Source organism: Myotis brandtii, unplaced genomic scaffold (assembly GCF_000412655.1).
Source record: "Myotis brandtii unplaced genomic scaffold, ASM41265v1 scaffold329, whole genome shotgun sequence".
Taxonomy (NCBI): Eukaryota; Metazoa; Chordata; class Mammalia; order Chiroptera; family Vespertilionidae; genus Myotis; species Myotis brandtii.
In genome coordinates, this window is record NW_005362676.1 from 1,255,272 (window position 1) to 1,272,197 (window position 16,926).

At 54.0% G+C, this 16,926-nt stretch overlaps 1 protein-coding gene across 1 annotated transcript in view; it reads left to right on the forward strand.

Annotated features, from left to right (window-relative positions):
* The window catches only part of ADAMTS17 (ADAM metallopeptidase with thrombospondin type 1 motif, 17), a 92,038-nt gene that overhangs the window by 30,561 nt on the left and 44,551 nt on the right, over positions 1-16,926 (forward strand). The window contains 3 exon segments of the mRNA XM_014543573.1: positions 9,085-9,190; positions 13,741-13,881; positions 15,051-15,201. Of these exon segments, the coding sequence (XP_014399059.1) occupies positions 9,085-9,190; positions 13,741-13,881; positions 15,051-15,201 (398 nt within the window).

Here is a 16,926-nt window from a genome sequence, read left to right on the forward strand (position 1 = left end):
GAGAGAGAGAGAGAGAGAGGAACATCAATGATGAGAGAGACGCATGGATCGGCTGCCTCCTGCACACCCCACACTGGGGATGGAGCCCGCAACCTGGGCATGTGCCCTGACCAAGAATCGAACTGTGATCTCCAGGTTCATAGGTCGACACTCAACCACTGAGCCATGCTGGTTGGGCCAGTGGACCCTTTTAAAAATATATACATTTTTATTGATTTCTCATCATTGATGTTTCTCTCTCTCCCTCTCCCTTCCTCTCTGAAATCAATAAAAGTATATTTATTTTTTAAAAAAAAAACTCAGGAGAAAGCAGAAAAAGAAGACCCTTTGAGACAAGATTTAGGGAGTTCAGGAAAACCAGGCACCTGAGCAGCCAAACTAGTGACCCAAACGTCCCCTGCCTTGAGAAAGCCCCGGGCACGCTGGGGAATGACTCATCCTGTGACCTCAGCTCCGGTGCAGGCCATCCGATCCTAAGGAAGAGATCAGCCAGGAAGCCTGTAGAAAGGTGTGGTTGGGCTGCACATGGTCCCCGTCAGCAACGGCCCGGTCCCCGCCTCCAGGCCCCGCCAGGCCGGCGGACGAGGGTGCCAGCCACTCCTGTACGTCCGTGTCCAGTTTCTGCGCAATTCCAGTGGCGGGCGGATGGAGTCAGGAGCCAAGGCGCCCCGGGAAATGTCTCTAATGGAACGAGAAGACCCAGACACTTGGACGGAGGGTCCGTGGCAAGAGGCCTTACACCGGCCGCTCCATTAAACTCTTCATTGGCTTGTCTGAGGGTAAGTAGCTGTGCCCTTGGGATTGGATGGTCTTTGCTACGAGGCCCGAGGTCAGGAACACAGCGCTGGAAGCAGTGAGGCACGCTGTCTGGAGACACGGACCAACGTGAATCCCAGAGGGAAGTGCTGATCTTGAAGATGGCCTCCGATCCTGCCTCCCTCCCCTCGGAAGTGTGGGCTCTGCAGCTGCGCTCCAACTGGGAGGTTTTCTGCCTGCAAAATGCCTCCTGGTGCCAACAGAGCTTTCCCCGAGGTGGGCAGGGAGGGGGCTGCCTTCTAAGACCTACCTTGTCAGTTCCTCTTCCTCCTCCTCCTCCTCCTCCTCCTCCTCCTCCCCACAGACCATTCTCGTCCCCTTGGTGCTGCAAGACAAAGGGAAGGCTTCCTAAGTGGGTCACCAGGCGGAGCCCGAACACCTGTGTCTCATGGGGGTCAGGAAACACAAATAACGTTCCCGTGTGTGTGTGTGTGTGTGTGTGTGTATTAAAATTTTTTGTTTTGCCCGGCAGTGAGTTCATAGACTGTTGACCTATGAACCAGAGGTCACCGGTTCGATTCCCGGTCAGGGCACATGCCCAGTTGCAGGCTCGGTCCCCAGTAGGGCGTGTGCAGGAGGCAGCCGATCAGTGATTCTCTCTCATTGATGTTTCTCTCTCTCTCTCTCTCTCCCCCTCTCCCTTCCTCTCTCTCTCAAATCAATAAAAACTTACTTAAAAATAAAAAGGGAAGTGAGTGCCCAAGGCAGCCAGTGCGGACAAAGAGCTTTCTGTGTCCTGTGGCCGCTCCGGAACATGTGAGTCCAGGAGAAGGTTCAGGCAGATCAGAGGGGACCCCGGGAAAACAGTGCCCTTTCCCCGCCTTTGCACTTGGGGTGAAGAGCGCGGACCGGGGAAGAAAGACGTTGTTGCCTCTGCACAATGGCGAGCGTTCTCTCTCCCAGATCGCATCCCTCTGAGTCCCCTCCTTGGAATGTGTGACAGCGGAGTAATTTGTGGCAGAGGAACCATGTCTGTGTTTCAACTTGTTCTTTTTTTTTTTAAACTTTATTTTATTTTATCTTTTTAGAGAAGGGAGAGGAAGAGAGAGACAGAAACATCAGTGATGAGAGAGAATCATGGATCAGCTGCCTCCTGCACCCCCCCACCCCCCACTAGGGATGGAGCCCGCCACCCGGGCATGTGTCCTGACAGGGAATCAAACCCTGACATCCTGGTTCCTAGGTCGACGCTCAACCACTGGGCCACACCGGCCCGGCCAGAATTGATTTTCCTTGTGCAGGGGTGTCTCCCGTTCTTCAGAGCAATTGTCCTCTCTCACCTCTTCCCGAAGGTGAACCTTCCGCCACGGTCACTAATGATAGTTCCACACGTTCCCTTGGGTGGACAAACACTGCCCTCCCAGAAGGGGCAGGGCATGGGTGGTCTTGCTCTGGGATGGCCGCGGGCACGAGTGCTGGGACCCCAGCCCTCCCGCTCAGTGTGGGGAGGCTCAGAGGCCGCCCAGGTGTGCACGTCGCCCCACCCCGCGCCCCCTGGCTCAGCGCCCACGCCTGTCGGGGCGCCGGGCTTTGCAGAAGATCCAGCGGAACAAAGCCCCCTTGTTCCTGTCACGCCTCTCTGTTCCAGCGTGCCACGCTCCCTTTCATCCCGGCGAGCTGCCTGCCAGCGAGGCATTCAAGAGCGAGCCAAAGCCGGGCGGACGCCCAGACGTAAAGCTGAGAACTGTCTGCCCACAATGGCACCTCCCCGGTGCGTACCTGGCCGCCTGCTTCCTCCCGGCATCTGTGTTGGTGTTAAGGCCACCGTCGGCGTTGTTCCAGGTGGATGCATCCACAATAGCTGCGGGGTACAGGGCAAACTGTTGGGGGATCGCCGTGGTGCCGTCAATGCCGCCCAAACCCTCTGGGGGCCAAGGCGCAATGTCGTTAACTAGGACTGTTTGGGGTGCAAACCCACTTGGCTGACTCGGTAACAGAATAAGGGTCTGCACTGGGCCCCTGTGTGGTGGCCAAGAGCGTCTCCAAGGCTCTCTGATGGTGCCAGCACTGGGCTGGGGTCCCTGAGCCACTGGCAAAGGTGCCAGCTCGGGGCTGAAGGCACCTCTCGGCCAGGCCAGCCCTGCGCTCGGGAGGAAACGGGTTTATTCCTGCTGCTGGGAGCTGAGCGCCTGAGACGACGGTCGGCGGAGTTCTGGTCAGTGTCACCCCAGCTCTCTGGCCTTCCCACAGACCCGCACAGAGCACGCTGCCCACCCGTTTAGGATTTCTTACAATATATTTGTATGGATTTCAGAGAGGAAGGGAGAGGGAGAGAGATAGAAACATCAATGATGAGAGAGAATCATGGATCGGCTGCTTCCTGCACGCCCCACACTGAGGATCTAGCCCGAAACCCGGGCATGTGCCCTGACCAGGAATCAAACCGTGACCTCCTGGTTCATAGGTCGATGGTCACCCACTGAGCCAAACTGGCCGGGCTCCACATCTTTTAAAGCAAATTCCAGAAGGACTTGGATGTCCCGAGAACAACGTGGAGGTTTGAACATATACAGGGTCTTCAGCTAATAGTTCTGACTGACCCAGTATCTGACTGGCTTCAGAAAGAGTGAAAATTGGTATGTTACATGAAAGGGGGAGATGTAAGTGTGTTGGGATGTCTGTTATCTGAGGGCAATACTTCTCTCATCTCAAAAGGACCATAAGGTCTGGCCGGTATGGCTCCGTGGTTGAGCATCGACCTATGAACCAGGAGGTCACGGTTCGATTCCCGGTCGGGGCACATGCCCAGGTTGCAGGCTCCATCCCCAGTGGGGGGTGTGCAGGAGGCAGCCGATCCATGATTCTCTCTCATCATTGACGTTTCCCTCTCTCTCCCTCTCCCTTCCTCTCTCTCTCTAAAAAGATAAAAACCTATTTTTTTAAAAAAAGGAAAGAAACGTAGGCGAAGCCCCCAGTTGCTTGCCCTTCTGTCTTCAGCTTCCCGGATGTCACGTTCATAAAAGCCTGAGAGACTCCGCCACGAACACTGCCCCTCCTGCGAAATCCTTACATGCTTTCTTGGCAGAGCTTTTGCTTGACAAATACTTTCTGTTCAACTTTTCTCTCTCTCTCTCTCTCTCTATTTGGACTCGCTCAAACTAATTGCAGCGATAGATTTTATCTGTTCGGGGCTTCCTACGTGAGAAGTGCTCCCCTGGCATGATTGATTGAATCCTCCACCCGGGAGGTGGGTGTCAGTGTCATCTTACCAACGGGGTGGGGGAGGTGGGGAAGGCTTAGAGAGATGGCACGGACGCCATCATCACCCAGATGGCAAACGGCAGAGCGGGAGGCAGACCCACACCCGAGACCAGAGCCTGCCCACCTCGGCCCCTGCTGGCCCAGGTTTATGTCCCCAAGAATGGCGCCACGTCTGCGTGGCAAACAGTGGCTTCTGAGTCGGGTCCGATGAAATAAGTACCATTCTCGTTCTCTTGGGCATTCAACACCCTTTTTAAAAATATATATATTATTATTGATTGCGGAGAGGAAGGGAGAGGGAGAGAGAGACAGAAACGTCAATGATGAGAAAGAATCATGCATTGGCTGCCTCCTGCACGCCCCACGGTGAGGATCGAACGTGCCGTGACCGGGAATCGAACCTCAACCTCCTGGTTCCTAGGTCGACGCTCAACCACTGAGCCACACTGTCCGTCCGGGTGCAGTGTCCTTATTCTTGCATCCTGTCAGCAGCACAGAGCCCTGCCCAGGCCCCCTCAGGGCATGGGAGGGAGGGCTTCTCAGGGCAGGTTGACTTGAGCTCAGATGCTGAGTCGGCATCCACATGACAGCCAGCTTCCTGAGTTGGGTGTGGGGACCACTTCTTTATTGAGGGGTTCGCGTGTCCTTGCCAGGGGAGTGCTTATGGACTTTTGCTCAGGAGCTGGTGCCCAGAGCCGCCCTCCGGCCTGGCCTGCCCTCCCCCCACCCCTGCCCCACTCCCACTCGCAGCCCAAGAACCGGCCCACCCTCGAGGGGCCTAGAACAAAGCACAGATCGAAATCCCCTTGGGCCTGCCCTCGACCCTCAGCCTGGGTCTTTTAAATTCCACCTTTCATCCCTAAGAGGGTGGCTTCGCTCGGCCAAGCATTCGCAAGAAGTGTGGTTTCTTAATCATTCTGAGAGCGCGGTTCTTTTTTCTCTGCTCACTTGGCACACATTTCTGCGCACGGCCTTGTATTTTATGCTTCCTGTGGAAATAGAGCTGTTAGCGTGAGAGGGAGTGAAGCCGTATGTCAAGGTCGTCCCAGGCAACTTTCTAGAGCATTCCATTGCACGGGTCCTTGGAATAGAGTCAAAGCAAATTATAGACACAGCTCATGTGGTCCATAGGCATCCTGACTGGGGATGCACCCGCAACCCAGGTATGTGCCCCAACTGGGAATCGAACCGGTGACCTTTAGGTGCACGGGATGACGCTCAACCAACTGAGCCACACTGGCCAGGGCACGCTATATGCTTTTAAATGTGGTTCACAAATGTATTATTTTTATTTTTTTTAAACTTTTTTATTTTTGAGAGGAAGGGAGAGGGAGAGGGAGAGGGAGAGAGAAACATCAATGATGAGAATCACGGATCGGTTGCCTCCTGCATGCCCCCTACTGGGGATTGAACCCAGGCATGTGCCCTGACTGGGTATCAAACCATGACCTCCTGGTTCCTAGGTCGAGGCTCAACCACTGAGCCACACCTGCCGGGCTGGTTCACAAATTTAAATCACACCTCCATCCACTTAGAGCCCAAGGACTTGGGAATGAGCCTGAACTCAGGACTTGATCCTAACCACCGCGGTTGCCAGTGAATAGACGTAAATTTCTTCCTTGTCATTGGCACATGGCATCCCAGTGACAACCAGGATGGTGCTGGTACCGTGAGCGGTTGGTGGGAGCCCAGGATGGTCCGAGACGTGGGCAGCCGGGCCAGCAGCTGGGACGGTTTACCCGGGACTGTTTGCCGGACGAACAGAGTTTACACTGTCCGGTGTTGTTTACTTCTTGAATCCGCAGTCCCCTGGCAAGGCTGTGAGAATTATGTGCTGACACCGTGCAGTTTTCTACTGAAAAAGAAAACAATGAAGCCTCCTTGCCCCCAGTTTCCTCACCGAAGCGGGTGCTCCTCCCAGAAGCGGAAGCGCGAGGCGGAGGGAGAGTGTCTGCCCTGAGATGACACGGCTGGGGGACAGGCCGGGCGGCTCCGGGACGCGACCGCTGTCGGGATGAATTAAGTGGACTTCTCCGGCGTCAGAGAAACTCGCCGCAGCCCTTCTCGTCTGTCCTCAGCATCTCCCGTTTAAAATAGGTGTTTTGCCCGGGGTGTCGGAGAGATGGAGCTGGGGTAGAAGCACACACTCAGTTGTGTGTTGAACTTCCTATCAGAGTCAAAATCTAGGGGACTTTAAAAATATATGCACATTTTTAAAAATTGATTTCAGAGAGGAAGAGAGAGGGGGGAGAGATAGAAAGATCAGTGGTGAGAGAGAACCATGCATCGGCTGCCTCCTGCACACCCCCAACTGGGGACCGAGCCCACAACCCGGGCATGTGCCCTGACCGGGAATGGAACCGTGACCTCCTGGTTCAGAGGTCGACGCTCAACCACTGAGCCACGCCGGCCGGGCCTGGAGGACTCTGGTGTGTGTGTACTTCCTCTGCCTCTGTTCCATGTCTGCTGGGATAAATGAAATATAACCAATAGCTTTAATCTCCATAGCAAGTACATATTCGTTCTATTAGGTTTAAGCCACACACAGAAAGAAGGAGACAATTAAAAGGAGCTGTAATGACTTCACCATATCTTGGAGGTAACTGCTGTGACTATTATTGCCTCTGTCCCTTGAGTCTTTTTATCTTTAGGATTAAGAGCGTTTGGACTTGACCACGGGGAACCTCTCCTCTATCCCACCCACGTCTCTGTATAAACACATCAAGGTTTAGGGAAATCTTCTAAGTCTGAGAAGATTACTCATTGTCTTCGGTTTATCAGCCTTTGGTGAGGGAGGCCCGGGGTTTGCCTGGAGGAGCGTGAGTGTTGGAGAAACACGCCGGCCGGGCCGAGTTTTCCTCTTTTGTGGACGAGCTCCGATGTGGGGATTGGGTGGGTGTTTGCCAGTTGGTGCCTTTGCAGCCGGAGGCGATGGGGTCTCTGCGAGCCGCCAGCTCACCCTCCCTCTGGACGGCTGTTTCCTCCCTGGGAACGTGGAAGAGCGGTGACTTTTGCTTCCCGCTGAAGCTCATGGTTTCATGCCCATTTAGTCCCTGCAGCCCTTTCTTTTACCACAACCTGGGACCCCCCCGCCCCCCGCGTCGTGGTGGGAGTTCCACACACTTGCGCACCGTTGCTCGTCAATGCACTCGGGTATGTCCAGGTCCTTTTCTTTCTCTTTCCCTCGCTCGGCTCGAGGACCAGGTTGCTCATGGTCGCAGTGAATCGTCAAAAAGCACTGGACAGCCCTAGCTGGTTTGGCTCAATGGATAGAGCGTCAGCCTGCGGACTGAAGGGTCTCAGGTTCGATTCCAGTCAAGGGCACATGCCTGGGTTGCAGGCTTGATCCCCAATGTGGGATCAAGTGGGGTGTGCAGGGGGCAGCTGATCAATGATTCTCTCTCATCATTGATGTTTCTATCTATATCTTCTCCCTTCCTCTCTCTGAAATCAATACAAATAAAAAAAATAAAAAGCACTGGACCTTGCCCGGCCTGTGAGGCTCAGTGGATTGAGCCGTGTCCTATGCACCAAGCGGTCACGGTTCCATTCATGGTCAGGGCACATGCCCGGGTTGCAGGCTCGATCCCCAGTAGGGGGCGTGCAGGAGGCAGCCGATGCATGATTCTCTCTCATCATTGATGTTTCTCTCTCTCCCTATCCCTCTCTATTTAAAAGTCAATTGAAAAAAAATAGCCCTGGACCTTCCCCCACCCTCGTGTGAGAACTTTTTTTTTTTTTTGTAAATAAACCGAGCCTTTGTTTCTAGCTTTGCAGAACCATCTGCGCCTTGGACAGATTAAAAGGCAATTACTGGAAGGCCCTGTGCTGAGCCGACTCCCCAGCCTGTGCGTTACCTCATCAGAGTGGGGATGGGGACCGCCTGCTCCGGCCAGAGCGCGCCCGAGGCTGGGGACGTGTCCGTGTGGCGTTGAGTCTGCTGGGGCAGCAGACGCCCTGGGGACGGCAGGCTCTGCACAGCTGGCCTTGGCCGCCTCCCTTACCCCTCGCCAGACGGCTGCTCCCGGGCGTGCTCGTCGGATTGTTTGTAATTAATTTATTGGCCCCGGAGGCCTGGCCTGGGCCTGGGATGGTGCTGCTGGGTGTGGCTTTAAGTGCGCGTGAGTGTGTGTGTGTGCACCCATGTGTGCATGCATGTGCATGTGTGTGTATGCGTGTGTGCACTGCACGTGCATACCAGGAGGGCTGCGTGCCTCTGGCTCGCTGCTGGCCACTTCGCAACAAGCCACACACACACAAAAAAATTTTTAAAAAATAAAACCAGAGAGATGGCCTCTAAGGCCCCGAGGAGCCGGACGGCGTCCTTGCTGGAGGTCAGTCGTCTGCGCGGCTGGGTTGGGATGTCCATGAGCAAACCAGCATCTCGAGGCCAGAAACCATTCTTTGTCCCTTTCATCGAACGCTCTCCCCCCTTGGCCCAGCTGCTGCTGGTTTCTGAATGGAAGTAGACACACGGTGTGCTGCCCGCTCGGGGTGCCCCGGGTCCCAGCACATCTCCGTGCAGAGCGGGCAGCTCTGGGGATTGTTGGAGGGACGGACCGGGCAGGAGGGAGTGGCTCAGGTCCACCCCAGAGTGAAATTGAGATCCACAAAGAGGATGTTACCCGGCCGGCGTGGCTCCGTGGTTGAGCATCAACCTAGGAACCAGGAGGTCACGGTTCGATTCCCAGTCAGGGCACATTCCCAGGTTGCAGGCTCCATCCCCAGTGTGGGGCATGCAGGAGGCAGCCGATCCATGATTCTCTCTCATCATGGATGTTTCTCTCTCTCTCTCTCCCTCTCCCTTCCTCTCTGAAATCAATAAAAATATTCTTTATAAATTTAAAAAAAAAATGCCTGATAGACATTTGTTGTGGCTACTATTCTTACTAGGCTGAGGCCAAAGCGTCGCGTGCCCGCTGATCCCTCTGTGAGCTCTGGAAGGGCAGGCCCAGCCCTGTGCCCCTCACCACCCCGTCTGCCCGTCTCTCCGCCGTGCGACCGCCCGGACCCTCCCGGCGAGGTCAGGGCCCAGGATTCTGAAGGCTGTGTCTGTCTCCGCTGCAGGGATTGCTTACTTAGGAGGCGTGTGCAGCGCCAAGAGGAAGTGTGTGCTCGCCGAGGACAACGGCCTCAACCTCGCCTTCACCATCGCCCATGAGCTGGGCCACAAGTAAGTGTCGGACGCTCGGGTGTTTAAACTCCTTTCTGAGGACGTATCTCTGCACCCGAGCTCTCCACATCCGGAGTCCGTGCTGGTCCGAGCCTCTGCTTCTTCCACAGCGTAGACCTGGCCAGCGAGTCTGGGTTCAGCCCTGCAGGGAACCCCAGAGCTCACCCAGCCACAGGCTCGGAGGGTTGAAATCTTTTTTTTAAAAAATATATTTTTTATTGATTTCAGAGGGAGAGAAACATCAATGATGAGAGAGAATCATGGATCCGCTGCCTCCTGCATGCCCCCTACTGGGGATGGAGCCCGTAACACGGGCATGTGCCCTGACTGGAATTCGAACTGTGACCTCCTGGTTCATAGGTTGATGCTCAACCACTGAGCCACGTCGGCCGGGCTCTGAGGGTTGAAATCTTAACTTGGGGTTTGGGTCTGTTCTGAAAGCATCTGCTGTAATGTGAAGAGGTTTTTCTCGGCGTCTTCTACTCGCATTTTCCTCCCGGATCAGCATGATTTTTGAGTCACTCTCAACCCAGCATTCAAGTACTGGGATTTATTTATCTTCATCTGGTTGCCTCCCTACTTCCTTTTCAGCCAGCTCCCAAGTCCAGGTTTCTGAAGGTAGAACATCCATGCCATAACCTTTTTTTTTTTTTAAATAGATTTTTATTGATTTCAGAGAGGAAGGGAGAGGAAGAGAGAGAAACATCAATGATGAGAGAGAATCATGGATCAGCTGCCTCCTGCACGCCCCCTACTGGGGATCGAGCCCACAACCCAGGCTTGTGCCCTGACCTGGAATTGAACCAACTGTGACCTCCTGGTTCACAGCTCGACATTCGACCACTGAGCCTCGCCAGCCGGGTGGTGTGTCCTTGTTGGAATTAGGGCTGTTGTATCACAGACGGTCGGGGTCGGTCTTTCTTGCAGACCAAGACGGGTCTGCAGGCAGGCACGGCGCTGGGATCTGCTTTTCCATCAGGCCGTCCAGGCTGGGTTTGGATGGGCTCCTCCCTGGCCCCCTGTGTCCTGCCGTCCATTGCTACTCAGCTCCCAGGGCCATCAGCGCCGGACTGAGGGGCCGGTGGGCACGCGAGCAGGGTGCTCCGGTCTCACGCCAAGGTGCGTGGGCCCCGGATCAAAGTCTGCGTGTGAGCGTCCTCCCAGCCCCGTCTGTCTGATCCAGTTTCCTGAACCCAACAGAACACTCGGGGCTCATGTCCTCTTGTGATGATACTTTCTCAACGTGCTGCTGAGCGTTGCAGGGTCTTGCGCATGCATCACGGACAAGCCCAGTCCCGTCCTCCCCTGCCGTCTGCCACGGCCACATCCCCCCCCCCTCCTCCTCCTCCTCCTCCTCCTCCTGTGTCTGCCCTGAGCTGCAGGACTGGCTTCCGAGGAGGGGCCCCTGGGGACTCGCAAGGCCCCCTGCACCCAGCACAGCGCCCAGCCCCTCTCTTCATAACAGCCCCCGCCTCTCTCTCCCACACCAGCAAAAGCAGACTCTCCTGCCCGTCTCTGAGGGGTGATTTTGAATGGGAGGGGCAGCTTCTGGAGCCGCAGGAACCTTCTGGCTGGTGGCCCCACTCAAGTGCCCTTTGTGCCCTAAGTGGGAATTTCCCACTGCCCAGCATTAACAGGAATCGCATGGAAATCACCAAGATTTCCTTTGGAGTCTTAGCCTGGATGCAGAGTCCAAGATGAGGCAAGGACGCTGCTTCTAGCCCGGCCCGCGTGGCTCCGTGCTTGAGAGTCGACCTATGAACCAGGAGGTCATGGTTGTTTCGATTCCTGGTCAGGGCACATGCCCGGGTTTCAGGCTCGATCCCCAGTGTGGGGTGTGCAGGAGGCAGCCGATCCATGGATCTCTCTCTCTCTCATCGTTGTTTCTCTCTCTCTCTCTCTCCCTCTCTTTTTCTCTCTCCCGGCAATCAATGGAAACATCCTATATAATAAAAGGGTAATATGCAAATTGACCTTAATGGCAGAATGACCAGAACAGCTGCTGGACCAGTCACTATGAGGCGCACTGACCACCTTTTGGTCCCTTTTCCTGGCTGTCAGGGACTGATCACCTGATGGCTGGGGGAAGGGGAACCGGGTGGGTGGCGGCCGGGGGCGGGGCCAGCTGCGGGCAGCTGGGGAAGATGGCCCTGATTGCAGGCCAGGCCTAGGGACCGTACCGCGCACGAATTTCGTGCACCGGGCCTCTAGTATTTAAAATAAGTAAGTGTTTTCCATGAGGGAGTCGCTAGAACAGCTTTTGCACCCTGATTTTGGAATCTCTCCTGCCCTCCCTGGTCGTCACCTGTGCTCGGAGACACCCACATGAGGGGCTTCGTGTCTCTGGGGGAACCACACACTGAGAGGCTCTGTGTCCGGAACCCCTTTTCCTTCCACATCCCCAATGGGATTCTGCGGGGAGGACCTCCTTCCCTGTCTTAATAACCTACTCTCCGCTACAAAGTTGCCGCTCGCATAACCTCTCATCGGCTACAAAGTTGCCGCTAGTGAAAATACCAATTACCGCTTGGGCGCCGCTCCTGGCATCGCCTCTTCACAGGATGGCTGCTCGGAGCTGGAATTCAGAGGGGCTTCGGGACGAGCTGAGAGCTGCGTACACCGTCATTAAGGCGGCCAGGAGAAGCTGTTTTTATCCGGCACCTTGAATGCCATCTTAAGCAGGAGTGATTACTGCAAGAAGCCTATAATTTGCACGAGGGGAAGTGAAGATTCTTTTTAAAGATAAAAAGGGTTGCTTCGGAAGAGCCTCAAAATAACTAACTAAATAAATAAATGGGAAAGGAAAGAGCAGTAACAAAGCCGCCAATGTTTCAACGGTGTGGAAATTTCAAAAACAAATCCTCGGTGTGCAAGCAGCAGGGAGTCTATACAGACAACACTTCATGGAAAGCCCCTCAGACGAGTGTTTCATAATTTAGCAGGAGGCGGTTACAGCTTCTGAACTCCCTCCGTTCCTTAGACTCTCCACCCTCAGGGTCGAGTCTGTAGATGAAACGCGTGGGCCTTGAACTTGGTGCAGGTCCAGACCCCACCAGCAGCAGTGCGCTCCCTGGATGCGCTGGAATGGTGCATTCCGATTTCCCGGGGAGCTTTAAAGGATCCAGATGTTTCTTCCATGCATTTCATTTGCCAGTGTGGCATCTAAGTATTTTGACAATTGATTATTTCTTTTACGTTGAAAGTAAGTAAGCGATGTAATAATTTTTTTGTTTAATATATTTTTATTGATTTCAGAGAGGAAGGGAGAGGGAGAGAGAAACATAAATGATGAGAGAGAATCATCGATTGGCTGCCGCCTGCACAGGGACAGAACCCGCAACCCAGGCACATACCCTGACCGGGAACGGAACCGTGACCTCCTGGTTCATAGGTGGATGCTCAGTCACTGAGCCACACCGGCTGGGCAAGACTTTTATTCCCAGAGTGCAGGAAGCCCTGGGCTTGAATGAGAAGCTCTCCGTCGAGTATTCGGTCATATCGAGCTTTGCCGTTAGCATAGTCCCTGTATCTCTATGGAGAGTGGTTTGGTCTTTGCCTCTAAAGTGAATTCAGGCCCGACTGTGGTGGCTCAGTGGTTGAGCATCATCCTGTGCACCAAGAGGTTGCTGGTTCGATTCCCAGTCAGGGCACATGCCCAGGCTGTGCAATCGATCCCCACTAGGGGGCGTGCAGGAGGCAGCCGATCCATGATTTTCTCTCATCATGGATGTTTTTTTCTCTCTCTCCCTTCCTGAAAATCAATAAAAACATTAAAAAAGAAAAATCTAAACCTTCTGAGAGAGGGACAGGCAGGCTGAGAGCCTCCTAAAACTGCCACTCCCAGAGCGCCTCAAACAAGTAGGATTCGGGGAGAAGCCGCGTGTTCCTTGTCTCAAGGTCCGATCAAACTCCGGCCCTGGAGTTGTTATTGTGTGGGATGCACCTGGGCAACACGTGACAGGAGGCCAGCCTGTGTCCTGAGTCCCACAGCCACTTGACGGTAAAATTACAGCGTGGGCCTTACACTCCTCGTTTCTGTTAACTGTGATGCTGTCAGAGTAAGAGACGCCCTGGGATGCAAACCTACAATAACAGGAGCCTCTCAGTCAGGTAGTCCTTCTTTTAAACGCCAATGTCGCGCCTCCCAGCCCCAATGCTAGTTCATCAGATGGTAGCTTTACTGGACACTTACTTAGCGTTTGACCATTTTTAGCCGTGAAGTCACAAGCGTGACTGACACAAGTAGGTTTGGAAATAACATCAGTGGGCCCTGGCCGGTGTGGCTCAGTGGTTGAGCATCGACCTAGGAACCAGGAGGTCACGGTCAGGGGCACATGCCCTAGTTCCAGGCTTGATCTCCAGTAGGGGGTGTGCAGGAGGCAGCCGATCCATGATTCTCTCTCATCGCTGATGTTTCTATCTCTCTCTCCCTCCCCCTTCCTCTTTGAAATCAATTTAAAAAATAAAAAAGGAGTTGGATGCTAGACCCTGGAAGCAGAGATGAGAAGCCTGTAGGATAAGTGTCCTGTCTCCTCTTCCTCCCTCGGCAGCTTGGGCATGAACCACGACGACGACCACTCGTCCTGCGCCGGCAGGTCCCACATCATGTCGGGGGAGTGGGTGAAAGGCCGGAACCCCAGCGACCTCTCCTGGTCCTCCTGCAGTCGAGATGACCTCGAAAACTTCCTCAAGTGAGTCCTGGAGTCCCTTGGTGCCTTCCCTGCAATAGGAAGTACTCCCAGAAGACGCAACGTGGGGTCTCCGCACGTGTGGGAAGGGGAAATGGATCTCCCAGAATTCTCGGCTGCCCTAGAGCATGGTCAGTGCAGAACCTCCCATATCGGCCAAGCTTTCTCCCACATGTGCACCTGGAGTGCCGTGTGCACCTGGTGTGATGTGTACAGCTGGTGTGCCGTGTTCATCTGGTATGATGTGTGTACCTGGTGTGATGTGTGCACCTGGTGTGATTTATGCCATGTGCACCTGGTGTGATGTGTACAGCTGGTGTGCCGTGTTCATCTGGTATGATGTGTGTACCTGGTGTGATGTGTGCACCTGGTGTGATTTATGCCATGTGCACCTGGTGTGATGTGTACAGCTGGTGTGCCGTGTTCATCTGGTATGATGTGTGTACCTGGTGTGATGTGTGCACCTGGTGTGATTTATGCCATGTGCACCTGGTGTGATGTGTACAGCTGGTGTGCCGTGTTCATCTGGTGTGATGTGTGTACCTGGTGTGATGTATGCCATGTGTACCTGGTGTGCCATGTTCACCAGGTGTGGGCTGTGCCCTGGGTGTGACGTGTGCACCAGGTGTGACGTGCGTACCCAGCGTGGCACATGCACTGATATGATGTTGGGCACTCAGCTCTTATTCATAAATCCTTGTTGATTGATTGAAATATCAGCACCGTGACCATGCCTTGGAGCTGCTTCATTTCTCTGCCATGTTTGAACCGTGAGTGGACACCACTGTGTCGGTGGCCGTGGTGGCAGCAGAACAGAGGTGTCTCCACACTCAGGCTCCCCTGTGATAGGGCCGCGCCTTCACCAGGGACAAGGGCTCGCTCAGTATATCTTCACTGACTGGAGTAAGGAAGGGAGAGGGAGAGAGAAACATCAATGATGAGAGAGAATCATTGATCGGCTGCCTCCTGTACGTCCCACACGGGATGGAGCCCGCAACCTGGGCATGTGCCCTGACTGTGACCTCCTGGTTCATAGGTCGACACTCAACCACAGCCACGCCGGCCGGGCGGCCCATAAGTAATGTGGAGGCGCAGCCTTCTCAGTGACTCAAAATCAGAACAAAGTCCCGGGCAGTGCTTTTGCGCGTCGACTTACCTCTTATCTGTTTCAGGTCGAAAGTCAGCACCTGCTTGCTGGTCACGGACCCCCGGAGCCAGCATGCCGTGCGCCTCCCTCACAAGCTGCCTGGCATGCACTACAGCGCCAACGAGCAGTGCCAGATCCTGTTTGGCACCAACGCCACCTTCTGCAGAAACATGGAGGTAAGCGGCCCGGGTGGGGACTGGGGGGTGGGGCGGCCCAGGAAGGAGCACATGGCTTCTGCTGGAGGATACAGGTATTCACACTCCACGCACCTGTGCACGCACACACGTGTATATGGATTCACACACATGTGTATATGCATTTACACACGTGTATATGCATTTACACACATGTATATGCACATACACAAGTAGGCATGCATATACATCTACCGTCATGGGCATTTGCACAGTGCATGCCTAGAGAGCCCAGTGCACACATGGGTGCACGTAGACACACGCTCGTACACTCAGAGTCAGATTTTGTTATGTAACCTGTTCACCAAGAAACCCGTATTGCTGGATTATGCATTTGTAGTTATTTTGTATTTGGAATTACATTTGCGTTGAATTGTTTCCTTGGTAACCTTCTGCCCTTCGTCATTATGCATGGACAGATATTACTCTGAGAAGGGGTTCAGAGTCCCCACCCGGTGCCTCCTCGTGGGAGGCCAGGTGCTGGGCGCCCGCGAGTGGCAGGCCGGCATCTGTCCCCCACAGCATGTGCCGGCTTGCGTGAGTTATTACTCTTCTTCTTTTTTTAAAAAAATATATTTTTATTGATTTCAGAGAGATAGGGAGAGGGAGAGGGAGGTAGAAACATCAATGAGGAGAGAGGATCATTGATTGGCTGCCTCCTGCATGCCCCCCACTGGGGGTCGACCTCACAACTCGGACATGTGCCCTGACCTCCTGGTTCATAGGTTGATGCTCAACCATTGAGCCACACCGGCCGGGCTATTCTTTAGGTGAAGTTTTGAATCCAGAACCTCCTTCCACTGGACTCATGTACGTTCTTCCTTTGGCATTCACCATTTGGAGCCTAAACAGGCCATTTCCTGGCTCAAAGGGATGGGGTGAAGAACTCTGGGAAAACGCTACTTCAGGTGGTGTGGGAGCAGCCTGGCTTCCACTGTGCGCCAGGTCCCTGCTTCCTGAGACACCTGCGTGGCAGAGGTCCAAGAAAAGCTAGAGCCCCGCCCGTCCTCCCTCCTAGGACCCTGGAGACCCCCCACCACCAGCATTGCCTCTCTCTTGTGTGCAGAAGGCTGGTACTGTGAGGCTCAGAGCTGCCCATGGAAATAAGTGCAAAAAAAAAAAATTGGCATCGCCTAATTGGCACTTGTTCCAAATCCTTGGCACATAGAGCCGTCTCCTCTTTTCGCCAATGGTAATGTGATGTTTTTAATTCAGGAAAGCGTTTCAAGAAAGTCCAAACGTGCACGTTGTAAACAGCGGGTAGTAAATATTTATTAGAAAGGGGAGACGAACTTGACCGATGAGCCCAGTCTGGCCTTTTTTCTTTATGCTGACAAGTCACTCCTGTCCTGGTCAGCAGTCCCTGCGGAGCAGAGTCTCCGTCAAGGTGAGGCTGAGGGTAGTGACAGCTGGAAGGAACAGCGTGGCATTGCCAGCTCCTGGCCCCGATTGTTTTTAAGTAACTTTTTTTAAAAATGATTTTATTTATTTATTTATTTAATTATATTTTATTGATTTTTTACAGAGAGGAAGGGAGAGGGATAGAGAGTTAGAAACATCGATGAGAGAGAGACATCAATCAGCTGCCTCCTGCCCACTCCCTACTGGGTATGTGCCCGCAACCAAGGTACATGCCCCTGATTGGAATCGAACCTGGGACCCTTGAGTCCGCAGGCTGATGCTCTATTCACTGAGCCAAACCAGCTA